This window comes from Schistocerca nitens, chromosome 5 (genome assembly GCF_023898315.1).
Source record: "Schistocerca nitens isolate TAMUIC-IGC-003100 chromosome 5, iqSchNite1.1, whole genome shotgun sequence".
Lineage (NCBI taxonomy): Eukaryota > Metazoa > Arthropoda > Insecta > Orthoptera > Acrididae > Schistocerca > Schistocerca nitens.
The window spans coordinates 855,146,552-855,162,381 of record NC_064618.1 but is presented as its reverse complement, the minus strand read 5'-3'; the positions used below and the strand labels follow the sequence as shown (position 1 = coordinate 855,162,381).

Here is a 15,830-nt window from a genome sequence, read left to right as displayed (position 1 = left end):
GTGAGGAACTGAGGAAACCTAAACTCAGTGACTTATGAAAAAGCACATGCTCAGTACAATAAACGTGTAATACACTCCTGGAAATGGAAAAAAGAACACATTGACACCGGTGTGTCAGACCCACCATACTTGCTCCGGACACTGCGAGAGGGCTGTACAAGCAATGATCACACGCACGGCACAGCGGACACACCAGGAACCGCGGTGTTGGCCGTCGAATGGCGCTAGCTGCGCAGCACTTGTGCACCGCCGCCGTCAGTGTCAGCCAGTTTGCCGTGGCATACGGAGCTCCATCGCAGTCTTTAACACTGGTAGCATGCCACGACAGCGTGGACGTGAACCGTATGTGCAGTTGACGGACTTTGAGCGAGGGCGTATAGTGGGCATGCGGGAGGCCGGGTGGACGTACCGCCGAATTGCTCAACACGTGGGGCGTGAGGTCTCCACAGTACATCGATGTTGTCGCCAGTGGTCGGCGGAAGGTGCACGTGCCCGTCGACCTGGGACCGGACCGCAGCGACGCACGGATGCACGCCAAGACCGTAGGATCCTACGCAGTGCCGTAGGGGACCACACCGCCACTTCCCAGCAAATTAGGGACACTGTTGCTCCTGGGGTATCGGCGAGGACCATTCGCAACCGTCTCCATGAAGCTGGGCTATGGTCCCGCACACCGTTAGGCCGTCTTCCGCTCACGCCCCAACATCGTGCAGCCCGCCTCCAGTGGTGTCGCGACAGGCGTGAATGGAGGGACGAATGGAGACGTGTCGTCTTCAGCGATGAGAGTCGCTTCTGCCTTGGTGCCAATGATGGTCGTATGCGTGTTTGGCGCCGTGCAGGTGAGCGCCACAATCAGGACTGCATACGACCGAGGCACACAGGGCCAACACCCGGCATCATGGTGTGGGGAGCGATCTCCTACACTGGCTGTACACCACTGGTGATCGTCGAGGGGACACTGAATAGTGCACGGTACATCCAAACCGTCATCGAACCCATCGTTCTACCATTCCTAGACCGGCAAGGGAACTTGCTGTTCCGACAGGACAATGCACCTCCGCATGTATCCCGTGCCACCCAACGTGCTCTAGAAGGTGTAAGTCAACTACCCTGGCCAGCAAGATCTCCGGATCTGTCCCCCATTGAGCATGTTTGGGACTGGATGAAGCGTCGTCTCACGCGGTCTGCACGTCAGCACGAACGCTGGTCCAACTGAGGCGCCAGGTGGAAATGGCATGGCAAGCCGTTCCACAGGACTACATCCAGCATCTCTACGATCGTCTCCATGGGAGAATAGCAGCCTGCATTGCTGCGAAAGGTGGATATACACTGTACTAGTGCCGACATTGTGCATGCTCTGTTGCCTGTGTCTATGTGCCTGTGGTTCTGTCAGTGTGATCATGTGATGTATCTGACCCCAGGAATGTGTCAATAAAGTTTCCCCTTCCTGGGACAATGAATTCACGGTGTTCTTATTTCAATTTCCAGGAGTGTATCTTCACATATGTTGTTCCAAAACCCATAACATCCTCGTTTCACCAGCTATTAATAGCCCTTAAAAATTACATTCTTTTACCGCAAAAGTCTGTAGCTATTGGAATAACGCAGTAAATAATGAAGTTTTAAATTATAACGATATGGTAAAATACTCTCCTCTTTGCGTACTATCATTTGCCAAAATCTCATTTCAATATCTGACACCATTTATGAAATATGAGGAATGTGGATATTTCACTCTGACTTTGTCGCTGGCATGGTGCGATCGCGAACGAATGTGCTACATCGGCCAGTTTTCTCAAGATTGGTGACAGATTGCCACCTCTACCCATGTCTAAAGAAAAAATCCATATGTCAGCTAAATTTCATACGCGACAACATATTACGTACTATGCACCAAACGCAAAATCGTAGCGACTTCTATTTCTCAATGCACAATTTTCCGACTCTCGAGCAGTGTCTTACTTTCACGTAAATATCACAACAACTGTGACCATTAACAAAGTAATGGGCAAACCATCATGACTCTGAAATATAAAGCTATAAGTAAAGCAAAAATGAAAATTCTCTACCGAATAGTTCCTGCAAAATCGATTGAGAAAGATTTCAGGGTGCGCGCTTCGATTCTGTCATTGTTGGCCAGTCAAAAGGTGAAAGCCGCGCAGGATTAGTCGAGCGGTCTGAGACGCTGCAGTCAATGGACTGTGCGGCTGATCCCGTGCGGAGGTTCGAGTCCTCCCTCGGGCATGGGTGTGTGTGTTTGTCCTTAGGATAGTTTAGGTTAAGTAGTGTGTAAGCTTAGGGACTGATGACCTTAGCAGTTAAGTCCCATAAGATTTCACACACAAAAGGTGAAAAACAAACGAATGAACTCGTCCATCGCTTTGGACGAAAACTGGCCAGTGTGCATCCCCCACCGTATCCTGCTCGAGCTGTAGTATACGGTTGGATATGTAAATGATTACCACAAACTGTGGTGACTTTATACCACTTTTGAAGATTTTCTTCAAAATACTTCTGTTGTCTCCGAATTCTTGGACACTGAGGTGGCTGGTAACACTCCACTTAATTTGGCCACTCTGAATAAGCAATACTTTATTTATTACAAAAAACATATCTTTGCTCGCCAGGCTCGGCAGTAGCTATGAAACTGTAGGTGTGGACTTGCAGTTGAGAACACAGTATATGAGCCACGATTACTGAGTGGCAAATTGCTTAGAGTTCAGAATGACCACACTGTGGCATCACTACAGTCACTAGGAAACACAAGTTGGTAGACACTTGTTGACACAGTTCTCGCAGCATTGGCACGTGGGCACGGTTCACTGGAGACGGAAGTCTCTTCACTCCCCAACGGTTGACACGGGCTGTGTCACGAAGAGTAGGCAGCGCGACGACGTCACTGCGACAGGAGCTTCCTGGAAGTCGAACAGAATTGCCCTGCTGGCCTCTGGCGGCGCCGTTTCAGGGCAGAGGCGCGGCGGTGGAGCTCAGAACTACGGGGAACACGGCTTCATCGTAGCCTCCCTTTCGCACCTCGTGGTACCACTCTGCTGTGCAGTATCTCTGCACTGGCCAGTCAAAAGGTGAAAGCCACTTGCGCCACTCTCTGAACTTGACGTCACCAATACTCTTTTCTAGAGAAACGTTAATGGTAAATTCTCAGTGTGTATATAAGTTGAACACATGCCTCATCGAATAAGCTTAGTACTTATTTCCCGGAGCACACCTTTCTATCACCCATATTGTCAGAACCTTGGCACAAAGTCACTGGGTGACTTCGTACCATTGTCTTGTGATTGAATTCTTCAATCCTAAACAGTTACTGACATAATGCCTACCACATACAATGAAACTTTGTAACAACAAAAAGTAAAAGCTCTAAATAATTGTATTTTACTGAGTATTTAACGTATTATTAAAAAATTTTCAGGACTTTACAAACGTACTGGTCCCACATTTTTAAACTCAGGAATACAAAAGAAGGATGACACTCTGTGCCCACGTCAATCAAGACACGCTTTTACAGTGGCTAGCAAATCCAGCAATGAAAATGGGAAACCATAATCACATATTTTCACAGCATGTGCAGCAAACACATCCTCCTCTTCTTTGCTAAATATAGTTTGTGCACTCACTGGTGCATGATGTGTCCCATGCAGTTTCTTCATGAGGGTACTCCAGTGAATACCATATTTCTTAGCTGCTGCACGAACTGAGATTTCCTCTCACGAATTTCTTCAAGCGCATTCTCCCACAGATCGTCAGTCTAGTTGGTGAAAGGATGACAATACATCCTTGACATCTTCTACAACAGTATCGCCTACAGAAAATTAGTATTACGAATAGTGGCACAGTATGTAATTGAAAAGTCACCCAGACCCTTAACAAAGTCGTAGCACAAAGTCATCCCCGCATTCTTCAGCTTTTAACATTCATGCGGTAGCACCAAACTAATAAATAATGCAGCAAAACTTTATACTAGTTTGCTAATACTATTCCTTCCATGGCACATAACGGAAAGTTTCCGACAAACAGGGGAAACAGATTGCTGCAGATAGTTTCGTGGCACAGTAGCAATTAGGACCTAAATAAGGAAACATCTGGGGGTGGCAGCACTATCCATTAAAGTTTCAGGCACTTGAGCTTTCTGGTCGGGACATTCCAAACCGCCAGGACGCAGTCCTTCGAAATAAAGTGCAGATGGCACAAAGTCAACTGGGCTGCACAAACACACCCTGGTTTAAGGTACGATTTCAGAGTAGCTGCACGAAGCACTGGGGACTAACGCCGTTTACATTCCATATACAAGGAAAGCTTATGCCGTGGGTGTGTCATTCTTAAATAGCATTTGGATCTTGGTTGTTTGTGAGACGAGCGCATTATGCCTCGGGCAAGAAGAACAAACGTCTATAAGTATCAGCACCTGTCGGAATTCGACAGCGTCTGGATTGTACCCTGCCAAGACTGCAATATAAGTTTTTACAGTACTGCATCTCGCGTCGGTCGGGATCCCGCAACTGTCGTGGCGACACAGAATCAATGTCTTCAGGAGTTTGTACTCAGCGCCATACAGGACGATCCCATGCTACTAGCGCCCGAGAGGACGAAAAAATTGTTCCCTCTGCCGAGAGGATTGCACACCCACGCGACATGACTGCCTGTCTGCAGCAAGGTAGGTATCTACGTGGACACTGTGAGAGAACCTCTGGAGCAGCGAGGAATGTGGGCGTGGCAACTATTGCTGCGTCTTCCCTGAGTACGGGAGTAGAGGAAAGTGCAGCGACAGTGGTGTTGGGCACACGAGTGGTATCTCGTAGTCTTCTCGTACGAATCCATTTTGTGTACAGTATAGCAATGGATGTGGCCGTGTGTGGAGGCTCTGAAGAGAAGTAACGTTTCAAGATTGCTTTCTTCACCGTCATATGGGCCCAGCACCAAGTGTGGTGGTACTGTTTGTTGCTGGTTACACAATACAATCACCTCTGGCTCGTATAGGTGGTACTTTGCACAGTATCCATTACATTTCTGATGCGTTAAGTCTGGTGGCTCTGCCCTCTCTTTGAGTGTTGGTCACATTACCTTTCAACAAGATAGTGCAAGACTGCATCTTGCCAATACTGTTCTTACGTACCTAGATACAGAACATGTTTGAGTGTTATCCTCACCAACACATTCTCAAGACCTGTCATCCACTGGAAACATATTCTTGTGGGTTTCCAAGATACTCCCATGTCACCAGGTGCCAAACACCGTGGTTGATGAATTCTGGTAATGAGTTGAAGCACTTGTCGTCCCATGGAATATAACAACACGGAGATTCTGACATGCACTTCCAGCTACTGGGCTAGTTGAAACTGAATCACTGAATGACCTTATAAATAGAGATGGAGGTTTTTTTTAAGCTCTGCTCGCAACCCTGATCTCTCTGTTGTCAAAACACAGAGGGACAGAGTTACTGCTACCTCATCTGTTGATTATTAATACACACTATCGATAACCTTTGCTGTTGGACACATTTGGTTGTGTGCTGGCTGTAGTGTTTTCAGTGTGTGCGTTTGTTGTCTTTCTGAAATTGCTCTCCAGACCGAGGTTCTTAAAAATTAAATTAAATGTGTGTGAAATCGTATGGGACTCAACTGCTAAGCTCATCAGTCCCTAAGCTTAAACACTACTTAACCTAAATCATCCTAAGGACAAACACACACACCCATGCCTGAGGGAGGACTCCAACCTCCGCCGGGACCAGCCACACAGTCCACGACTGCAGCGCCCTAGACCACTCAGCTAATCCGACGCGGCAGACGGAGGTTTTAAATTCCCTAGCGCAGCGCTCACTCGCTGCAGCTTTGCCTTTCACCTGTGGAAATATTGGTGTCTTTCGACGATGTCTCGCAGGTGCATTCCAATAAGGTACCCGAACATCTTACAGTCCGGGAGAAACACAGGTCGCACTGTGTACGCAGGGCCGTTCCGCTGCCCCTATTGACGCCGTTTTATGCAACCTGCAATTCCATGTCTGTAGTTTAGAAACCACATGCGCAAACTATTAGCCCTACAAAAACAATTAACAGGACTTTTTTGTAGTAAATTTAATGTACATAAAATTTGTACTGGCGTACATTCTCGCTAGAGATCATAGTTTCCGAGTTATTCAAGAAAAACGTACAAAAGTAACCACCAAACGCTCCTCCAACCCCACAATCATCTCTCAACAGTCATAACTTCACTCCGTCCTATCATTGTACAAGAATGTCTGACTACACGAACTATTCAAGATATTGGACCCCGAGCATAGCCAGCTACTTCATTGACATTATTAATTTTAACGTGTCCCACTTTCGTAAACTTTACGCTAAAACTAATTGCTCTGACAGTTCAGTCCAAACTTAACCCTTAGAAGCACGGTAGATTTGGGTCAGAAGGCATCACGAATACAATGATGCAATTATATATTTCATGCTCTTGAAATTCATAAAATTGTTAGGTGAAATTTACACAAGAATCAATTTTACAATCTGTAACTGCTCTACTGAGCTGGTGGTATAATGAGGCCAGCTGGGAACTAACCACGAGTTTTCTGTCGTCCAACCCTTAACTGATATACAACTTGGAGGTAGAATCGTGATACTATGCAAATCGCACCCAAGTGGGTTTATATTGAAGAGTGTAATGCAATATTATATGGCCATGGTATAAGTCCTACGTGGGGTATCTAGCCTCTCATATAATTTATTCATTGCGGTAACTGATCAAAATTCCCCTCCAAAAACGATGTTGGGAAAGAATTCTGGTGAGGGTGACTGCTTAAAAGTTAAAAACAGTCCTAAAAATTAGAATCACATTTATTTTCTATAAACGAAACACAAAATTGATTATGAATTTATGCAAGGATTCAAATGGTTCAAATGGCTCTGAGCACTATGGGACTCAACTGCTGTGGTCATTAGTCCCCTAGAACTTAGAACTACTTAAACCTAACTAACCTAAGGACATCACAAACATCCATGCCCGAGGCAGGATTCGAACCTGCGACCGTAGCAGTCGCACGGTTCCGGACGGCGCGCCTAGAACCGCGAGACCACCGCGGCCGGCTTATGCAAGGAACAATCATGTATACGAACATGAACCAAACTTGTACATAGTCCTCACCTGATAGTGGTGTTTGCAAGAACCTAGTACAAACAGCACTGACGGAGATCTAGTGTGCTACTCTGCTTCAAAAAGGGGGAGCAAAGAGAACAGGTGAGATGTATAATATCGATAAACACGTGGGTAATCAGATGCAGTACCTAAGGACGCAAAGTGTTTTACGGACGCAACCGTTGAGAAACTTCAGTTCGAATTTTGGGAGGCTGAAAAGTCAACTGAAACCCTGCAGGCAGGAGCCGCGTGTATTACCGACAGACGGTATGGCGTGCTGATGACGGCTGCCACACGTGGTCGGCTGCACTGCATGGCTGGAAACCGATCGAAGAGCGAAAAATGCTCCTAATTGTTTGTCCTGGTGGCCGGACAAGTTAAACTCAGAATGAAATTATTATTCGTGAAGGGCGGCAAACTGCGCGACCCCTGCGACAGTCAAGAACTAACGCCAACTCAAATTCTCTTCCGCTCCACTGAGCCAGACATCGGACAGTCGTGGCTGATTAACAAAACTTTAGCCAGCTTCGACTTACAACAATTTCGTCAAGGCTCGCACTACCATACTTTTTCAACTTAGCTCCAGTACCATTGCTTCCTGTCGATTCCCTACGGTGACTGCAAACGTGTGCTGACGTAACAGACGAGCAATCAGTCACAGCCTCCTCCACCAGGGCATTGCCCAGGAAGTTTTCCAGCGACAGACGCCGACAGAAAATGATAACTGGAGTGCTATGTGTGGTGGCGTTCTGTTGGCTATCCCGTTGAGCTTGTAGACCATTTCTCCGAAACGTCCCACACAATAGCACAGCTGTTGTGCCGAGCTGTCACGTTCCTGCCCAAAACATGAAGCTTTCGTGGGGAAACTGCCTCCTGTAAAAATAGTGGGCGTCTATCACCCTGGCCCGTGAGATTCGATATCAAAATAGAAAGCCGCCAGCCATAGGACGGGCCTCTGTCTGCAATTCGCAGTGATCGGATGTGCCCCACACTTTCTGACCGTTTTTTGATATTGGGAGCGGCTGGCCTTCTCTACATCTACAACTACATCTACGTGATTACTTTGCTATTCACAATAAAGTGCCTGGCAGAAGGTTCAGTGAACCACGTTCATGCTGTCTCTCTACCGTTCCACTCTCGAACGGCACGCGGGATTAACGAGCTCTTAAATTTTTCTGTGCGAGCCCTGATTTCTCTTATTTTATCGTGATGATCATTTCTCCCTATGTAGGTCGGTGCCAACAGAATGTTTTCGCAATCGGAGGAGAAAACTGGTGATTGAAATTTCATGAGAAGATCCCGTTGCAACGAAAAACGCCTTCGTTTTAATGATTGCCACTCCAATTCACGTATCATGTCTGTGACACTGTTATTTGTAATTGTAATCCCTAAGTATTTAGTTGAATTTACAGCCCTCAGATTTGTGTGACTTATCGCGTAATCGAAATTTAGCTGATTTCTTTTAGTACTCATGTGAATAACTTCACATTTTTCTTCATTCAGGGTCAATTGCCACTTTTCGCACCATGCCGATATCTTATCTAAATCATTTTGCAAGTCGTTTTGATCATCTGATGACTTTACAAGACGGTAAATTACAGCATCATCTGCAAACAATCTAAGACGGCTACTCAGATTGTTTCCTATGTCGTTAATATAGATCAGGAACAATAGAGGGCCTATAACACTTCCTCGGGGAACGCCGGATATTACTTCTGTTTTACTCGAAGACTTTCCACCTAGTATTACGAACTGTGACCTTTCTGACAGGAAATCACGAATCCAGTCGCACAACTGAGGCGATACTCTGTAGGCACTCAGTTTGGTTAGAAGACGCTTATGAGGAACGGTGTCGAAAGCCTTCTGGAAATCTAAAAATATGGAATCAATCTGACATCCCCTGTCGATAGCACTTACTACTTCATGAGTATAAACAGCTATTTGTGTTTCACAAGAACGATATTCTCTGAATCTGTGCTGACTGTATGTCAATAAATCGTTTTCTGCGAGGTACTTCATAATGTTCGAATACAGTATATGTTTTAAAACCCTAATGCAAATCGACGTTAGTGATATAGGCCTGTAATTCAGCGGATTACTCCTACTTCCCTTTTTGGGTATTGATGTGACTTGAGCAATTTTCCAGTCTTTAGGTACGATCTTTCTGTGAGCGAGTGGTTGTATTTAAATGCTAAATATGGAGCTATTTTATCAGCATACTCTGAGAGGAACCTGACTGGTATACAATCTGGACCAGAGGCCTTGCCTTTATTAAGTGATTCAAGCTGCTTTGTTACACCGAGGATATCTACGTCTATGTTTCTCATCTTGGCAGTTGTTCTTGATTGGAATTCAGGAATATTTACTTTGACTTGTTTGGTGAAGGAGTTTCGGAAAACCGTGTTTAATAACTCTGCTTTAGTGGCACTGTCACCATTGACTTCACTGTTGTTATCGCGCAGTGAAGGTATTGACTGCGTCTTGCCACTGGCGTGCTTTATGTATGACCAGAATCTCTTTGGGTTTTCTGTCGGGACAAACGTTTCTGTTTGTCTCCAGCGTCAAATGAAAATAATTCTGATATGCATCCACCTTACTGCCAGTTATGTTCATACCTGTACATACACGTGGCACATGATACCTACTTTCCAAGACAGTATAATAAAAGTCAAACGAAGCTTCGCCTGAACAGGCCTCGAAAGGTCCAATGGTACTGACCCACCGCCGTGTCATCCTCAGCCGATAGGTGTCACAGATTGCCGATGTGGAGGGGCATGTGGTCAGCACACTCCTCTCCCAGCCATTACCAGTTTTCGTGACCAGAGTCGCTACTTCTCACTCAGTCAAGTGGCTCCTCAATTTGCCTCACATGGGCTCAGGAAAGCCCACAGGACCTGCTGTTTCAGCACCCACTGAAGACCAAGGAAGATTACATGTGAAAAATAATTCGTGCGGTTGCAAATATTTGTACAGTAGTAGGTAGGGGTGCCATGCACAAAACTAGAAATGCTGGCCCGTAGGTACTGAGTGTGGAAATGGTGTTGCGTTTGAAGGTCACTTTTGTACGTTTTTCTCGAATAACTCGAAAACTAGGCCTCTGTCGAAATCTCATTCCTGTGCGAGATTTAAGTACACTAAATTTCCTACAAAAAGGTTGCTGTTCATTTTTTCATAGAACTAATAGTTTGCCTGTAGTGAGTGAGAGAATATTAAATTCTCCTGCGTAGCTTTTAAGGGCAGACATTAGACTGCGGGTTGCATAAAACATCAGTAGGGGGAGCTGAAACATGCTGTATGTCTGGAGGCAGTGTGACTCGTGTGGCACATATTACCCAGACTACATCCATCCAGTATTTGACAATCAGACCGCTTAGAGATATACAATCATCTTTACACATCATTTCATGTTTTCTTGGTGACACCGCCAAAAAATTATGGGGGGAAAAGGGCTTGTCGCTTACTACATTTTCGCTGTTCGTACAGTGAAACTCCAGTGTCAGGCACGTCTCAGTTTAGTGGTCTTTACTGTTGACTCTCTTCTCAACACATTTTGCATTCAGTATCCAGAGGCAACACTAATGTACCAACAGAATAATGATAGTTTGCGATACATTGTCTGGGAGATGCGATGTCACAAACATTCAGACATGGGAAAGGAATCTTTTGTTAAAATGGAGCAAAAATTACCGACACTACACTCATCCATTGTTTGATAAAAAGAGCACTTAAGGACTTCCAACAAACTGTAAACATAAACTAACTTTAACCATAAAAGTTTTACACGCTTAACGTCGTGTGCTTAACACATTAACTGATTGGACTCTTCAAGCTTTTTTAAGAACGGGAGTTCGATTCTGTAGAGAATGGGGGGTGGTTTTATTGGTTACCAGAAACATCGATGTACAATCAAAAACAACACATCACCAAATCGGTAAGCGGCGCCGTCATTTTGTGTCCCACAGGGGAGGGACGGACCGGACGCCCAGTTCGATCAGCTGTGCGAGAAGTGGGGCAGCGCCGGCCTGTCGCTGCACTGGCTGTCCTGGCAGGACGGCGGCACGTGGCGGTGGGAGCGCAGCGTGGGCGACACGTGGGCGCTGCGCGGACACCTGGCGGGCGGCGGCTGGCGCGCCGAGTGGGCGCGGGACGCGCTGGGGGCGGCGCCGGGGGAGCGCGCCGTCGTGCTGGAGGGGCCGCCCGGCATCGGCAAGAGCACGCTGCTGGCGCACCTCGCCGCCGCCGCCAAGCGCCGCCTGCCGCACGCGCTCGTGGTGGTCGTCGAGCTGGGCAGGTAGGCAACCCCACCTACCGTAGATCGCCGCAGCCTACCGCAGCTCGCAGCAGCCTACCGTAGCCCGCCGCTGCCTACCGTAGCCTACGAGCAGGAGCCAAGAGGGCAGGCGAATTCACTGCTCCGCGACAGGCATTTTGATTTTGTTTCGTCCATATGCGTTATCCAGTGACTGTCGAAATACAATTGAATTAATGTATGCGGTTGGTCAGATGGCACCTGTGGAAGCTATGACCTTACACTGCGTTTACAGTAGCACTGACAAAGATTGTCAGACACCACCGCCTGATAATGTCGGCCGACAGCTTGGTTACAGTGCGTCCTATCTACTTTGTCAGTTTCTGGCGGGGTCAAGGAGGTTAGCTTACCATAGGTTAGCTTAATTGGGCTAGATAATGTTAGAATCTATTCTAAACTGATGTAAAAGAAATTACTTACCCTTTTAGAGATTTCTAATCCACTCAAGATTTATTGTTGCAACAGTGTATGGGGAGTACATGAAATGATTACACTTACAATAGAACAAGCGCTTCTGAGGTACCAGGTATCGACCTATGCTGAAATACCCATACTAGTACAGCCTGTAGCATCCACGGGCAGCAATGTAGGCACTGACTCCAGCATGTAGTCGACTGTACAGATGGCGAATACTGTTCTGGGATACGTTATGCCACCCCTGCTCGATGTGTTCATGTAAGAGCTGTCAGATGAAGGATTGCACGAGTCACTTATTGTTGCACCACATCCCAAACGTGCTCAATTGGAGTCCGGAGATTGTGCTGGCCGGGGAAGGTGCTGCACATCTTGCAGTACACATTGAGGTTCACACGTAGTCTGTGGGCGAGCATTATCCTGTTGGAACAACACATCACCTCCTTGTAGCAAGAACAGGGAAAGTATGGGTCTGCGTGCACCGTATGCTGGTGAAACGACAGTTGTAGTTTATCACACAGCAGACCAAAAGAGCTGGGGTGGGGCCAGTGTGTCTTGGACGAAAGCACCCTACCAGACAGCGCTCACCACATCTACATCGTACACACAAATGACCGTCACTTGCGCGCAGGCAGAATCTCTGCTGAAGACCACCGCGCGCCATTCCATCTTACAGGTGATCCTCTGATGGCACCATTCGAGCCGTGCACGTCGATGCTGTGGCGTCAGTGGAGGACGGGCTAGAGGTGTGCGTGTCCTTAGTCCCACTGCTAATAACCAGCTCGTGACACTTCGTGTTGTCACATCTGGGCTCAGAAGCCCTCATATCCGTGGTATCGTAGCTGTACAATCCCACGCTGGTGCCCTTACAATACGACGATCCTGGCGCGCATCTATGTCTAGGGCTTTGTCTACCTGTGTGAGGATGTTCACATGACAACTGATACCAGCATCATTGCACGACTGATGCAGCACGTCCAACTTGTGTGGCAGTTCTCCGATACGACAATCCTGCCACTTGGAAGACCACAGTTTGTCCCCTTTCAAACTGGCTCAGTTGACTGTAGTGCGTCTCTGTGGCATGGCTGCCTGCTTGCTTCACACGTTTGCATCGCAATGAGCCTACTGTCTCTGTGTATTCACTATTGCAGGGAGGACACACGTAGCTGTGCCATTACGCTCTGTGGTAGCGGACGACGCTGAAACAATTTTCAGCACGTCTACTGTCCCCTAGTTGGCACAGGCCGTCATTGGATCAAAACATCGTCCTTTCGGGTGTAATAATTTTTTTCTAAGCAGTGTATACTGTATATGAAGTAGGTTAATCTATTATATGTGTCAGGTAGGTTAGATTTTAACCTCCAAGTGCGGGATGGATACCACGACGCCTCTGTGCTTGGACACGAGTGCTGCAGTGTGGCATTTGCTATTAAAAGGATGCCGAATGCATATGAATGAGACATATCTGTTTCGAAAAGAACATGGCGAGTACTGTACACTCTGTCTTCAGTTACAGCAATTACCAGAGAAGTTTTACGAATACATGAGATGAAAGGAAACATGCCGTGCCATACAAGCTAAATACGCTCCAACTTTGTGACTACACTTTTCTTCTGCCACTGCCAGTTAGCGTCAGAAGGGACCGCCAATTCTAAAGCCAACATGCCGTATTTGATGTTTTCCATATTTGGACCTGTGTACATGTAGTTTCAATCATACACAGGGTTAAGGATCTCCCAAAAACTCGTCGTTCCGACAACAGTTTGTTATGCTACAGAGGTAGGAAGTGCGACATCAAGGTTTTGCCAATGTGCTTATGAGCACATAATGGTTAATTTCTGTGCTGAAAATAGATGATTTTTCTATTGTATGACTCATGGATAAAATTTGCTTCTTGATAAGCAAGTACTATTGAACTAATGAAAAGTACATTTGTGGTTTCATAGCGGCACACTCAACTCAACAGTATACTCAGATAATTAGATTCCCATGCTGGAAACTTCAGTACTCTTTAAACACTTGCTCAGTCGATTTGAGAAAGGAAATTCCAGGCTTCTTGTGGCACTATTATTTCAGATTGAGAGTAACTGTAAGTAAAGAAAATCAACTACATTACAATGTCTTTCAGCGCAGTTGCTCGAAGCATATATCAGAAATTCGGTGTAAAATTTAATATTTCGTGGAGTCCGAGAGTGAAAATATTAGCTTTTAAATTAGTCTTTAGGGCATCGTAAATAGCATCCGATATATCACACAAAACCATAGAAATTCTGCTTTTCGGAAACTGCTACAGGCCCAAATATCGGCAAGATGTGACAGCCAGACGCCAAAGATCGCAGCGTCACTTCTAGTTTCACTCGAGCCAGAGCTGCATCTTTTATGTCAGTGTCGAAATTTTTAATGCAGCTCAAATCACGCCTGTACAAGTACTCCAAGTCAGCTTTCGTCATTCGAAAATGTTTCACGAATGTGTCTTCGGCTATACATATTCGGGATCATATGCAGTGACGTTGAGATTATAAACACTCTTTTTGCTGAATTTATTGAAGTTGCACAGACATAAATCAATTAATATATGACTGTGGCTAGCATAAACTCTTACTAGAAAAGAAGGGAGGCGTGGATAGCTGGTCCAACAAACTAACATAATAAGTACCCAGAGATGTCGGAAATAACACGGTTCTGTTCCTTAATAAATAAAGAGATCGATCCAGAAATGAAAACACAGACTAAATATTGTACCGTTTTCTGTTCAAAACAGGTATGGCTACTGTATCATCATAATTCGTGCAAATTCTTATCACAAATTTTAATTGTGAATTTAAAGTAAGGTCTGTCGGTATTACTGCACACATCGAAAAAAAAAAAAATTTGCATCACCCCGGCTCTCAGAACTCCTGAAGATAGACGTTGGCTGTGGATATTTTACCACAGACACAGTCCCTTTGACTGTTCAGAATGTCACTAAACGCGCCTAAAGATATAAACAACCATGGATGAGCAGCGCCTGTTAGACGGAGGGGGTCTGACAGCCGATCACTTCCTGTCATTCCACCAGGAAGGAGGTACACGGCTCGTGTTGTCTGTAGTTCAACCAGCCTAGACGGTCAATACCGCTGTTCGATCGCGTCCGCATCGTTACTTTGTGCTAGGAAGGGCTCTCAACAAAGGAAGTGTCCAGGCATCTCGGAGTGAACCAAAGCAATGTTCTTCGGACATGGAGGCGATACAGAGAGACAGGAACTGCCTATGACATGCCTCGCTCAGGCCGCCCAAGGGCTACTACTGCAGTGGATGACCGCTACCTACGGATTATGGCTAGGAGGAACCCTGACAGCAACGCCACCATGTTGAATAGTGCTTTTCGTGAAGCTACAGGACGTCTTATTATGATTCAAACTGTGTGCAATAGGCAGCATGATGCGCAACTTCACGCCCGAGCCGGCTGAAGTGACCGTGCGGTTAAAGGCGCTGCAGTCTGGAACCGCAAGACCGCTACGGTCGCAGGTTCGAATCCTGCCTCGGGCATGGATGTTTGTGATGTCCTTAGGTTAGTTAGGTTTAACTAGTTCTAAGTTCTAGGGGACTAATGACCTCAGCAGTTGAGTCCCATAGTGCTCAGAGCCATTTGAGCCATTTCACGCCCGACGTCCATAGCGAGGTCCACCTTTGCAACCACAAAACTATGCAGTGCGGTACAGATGGTCCCAGCAACATGCCAAATGGAACGCTCAGGATTGGCATCACATTCTCTTCACAGATGAGTGTCGCATATGCTTTCAACCAGACAAACGTCGGAGACGTGTTAGGATGCAACCCAGTCAGGCTGAACGCTTTAGACACACTGTCCAGCGAGTGCAGCAAGCTGGAGGTTCCCTCCTGTTTTGGGGTGGCATAATGGCGGACCGATGTACGCCGCTGGGGTCAAGAAAGCAGCCGTAATGGCTGTACGATACGTGAATGCCAT

General features: G+C 46.4%; 1 protein-coding gene across 1 annotated transcript in view; it reads left to right on the top strand.

Annotated features, from left to right (window-relative positions):
* Nucleotides 1-11,435, top strand: part of LOC126260761 (uncharacterized) — a 168,280-nt gene extending 156,845 nt beyond the window's left edge. The window contains exon 11 of the mRNA XM_049958099.1: nucleotides 11,103-11,435. Coding sequence (XP_049814056.1) covers nucleotides 11,103-11,435 — 333 coding nt within the window. The remainder of the gene's footprint in view (nucleotides 1-11,102) is intronic.
* Nucleotides 11,436-15,830: the final 4,395 nt, after the last annotated feature.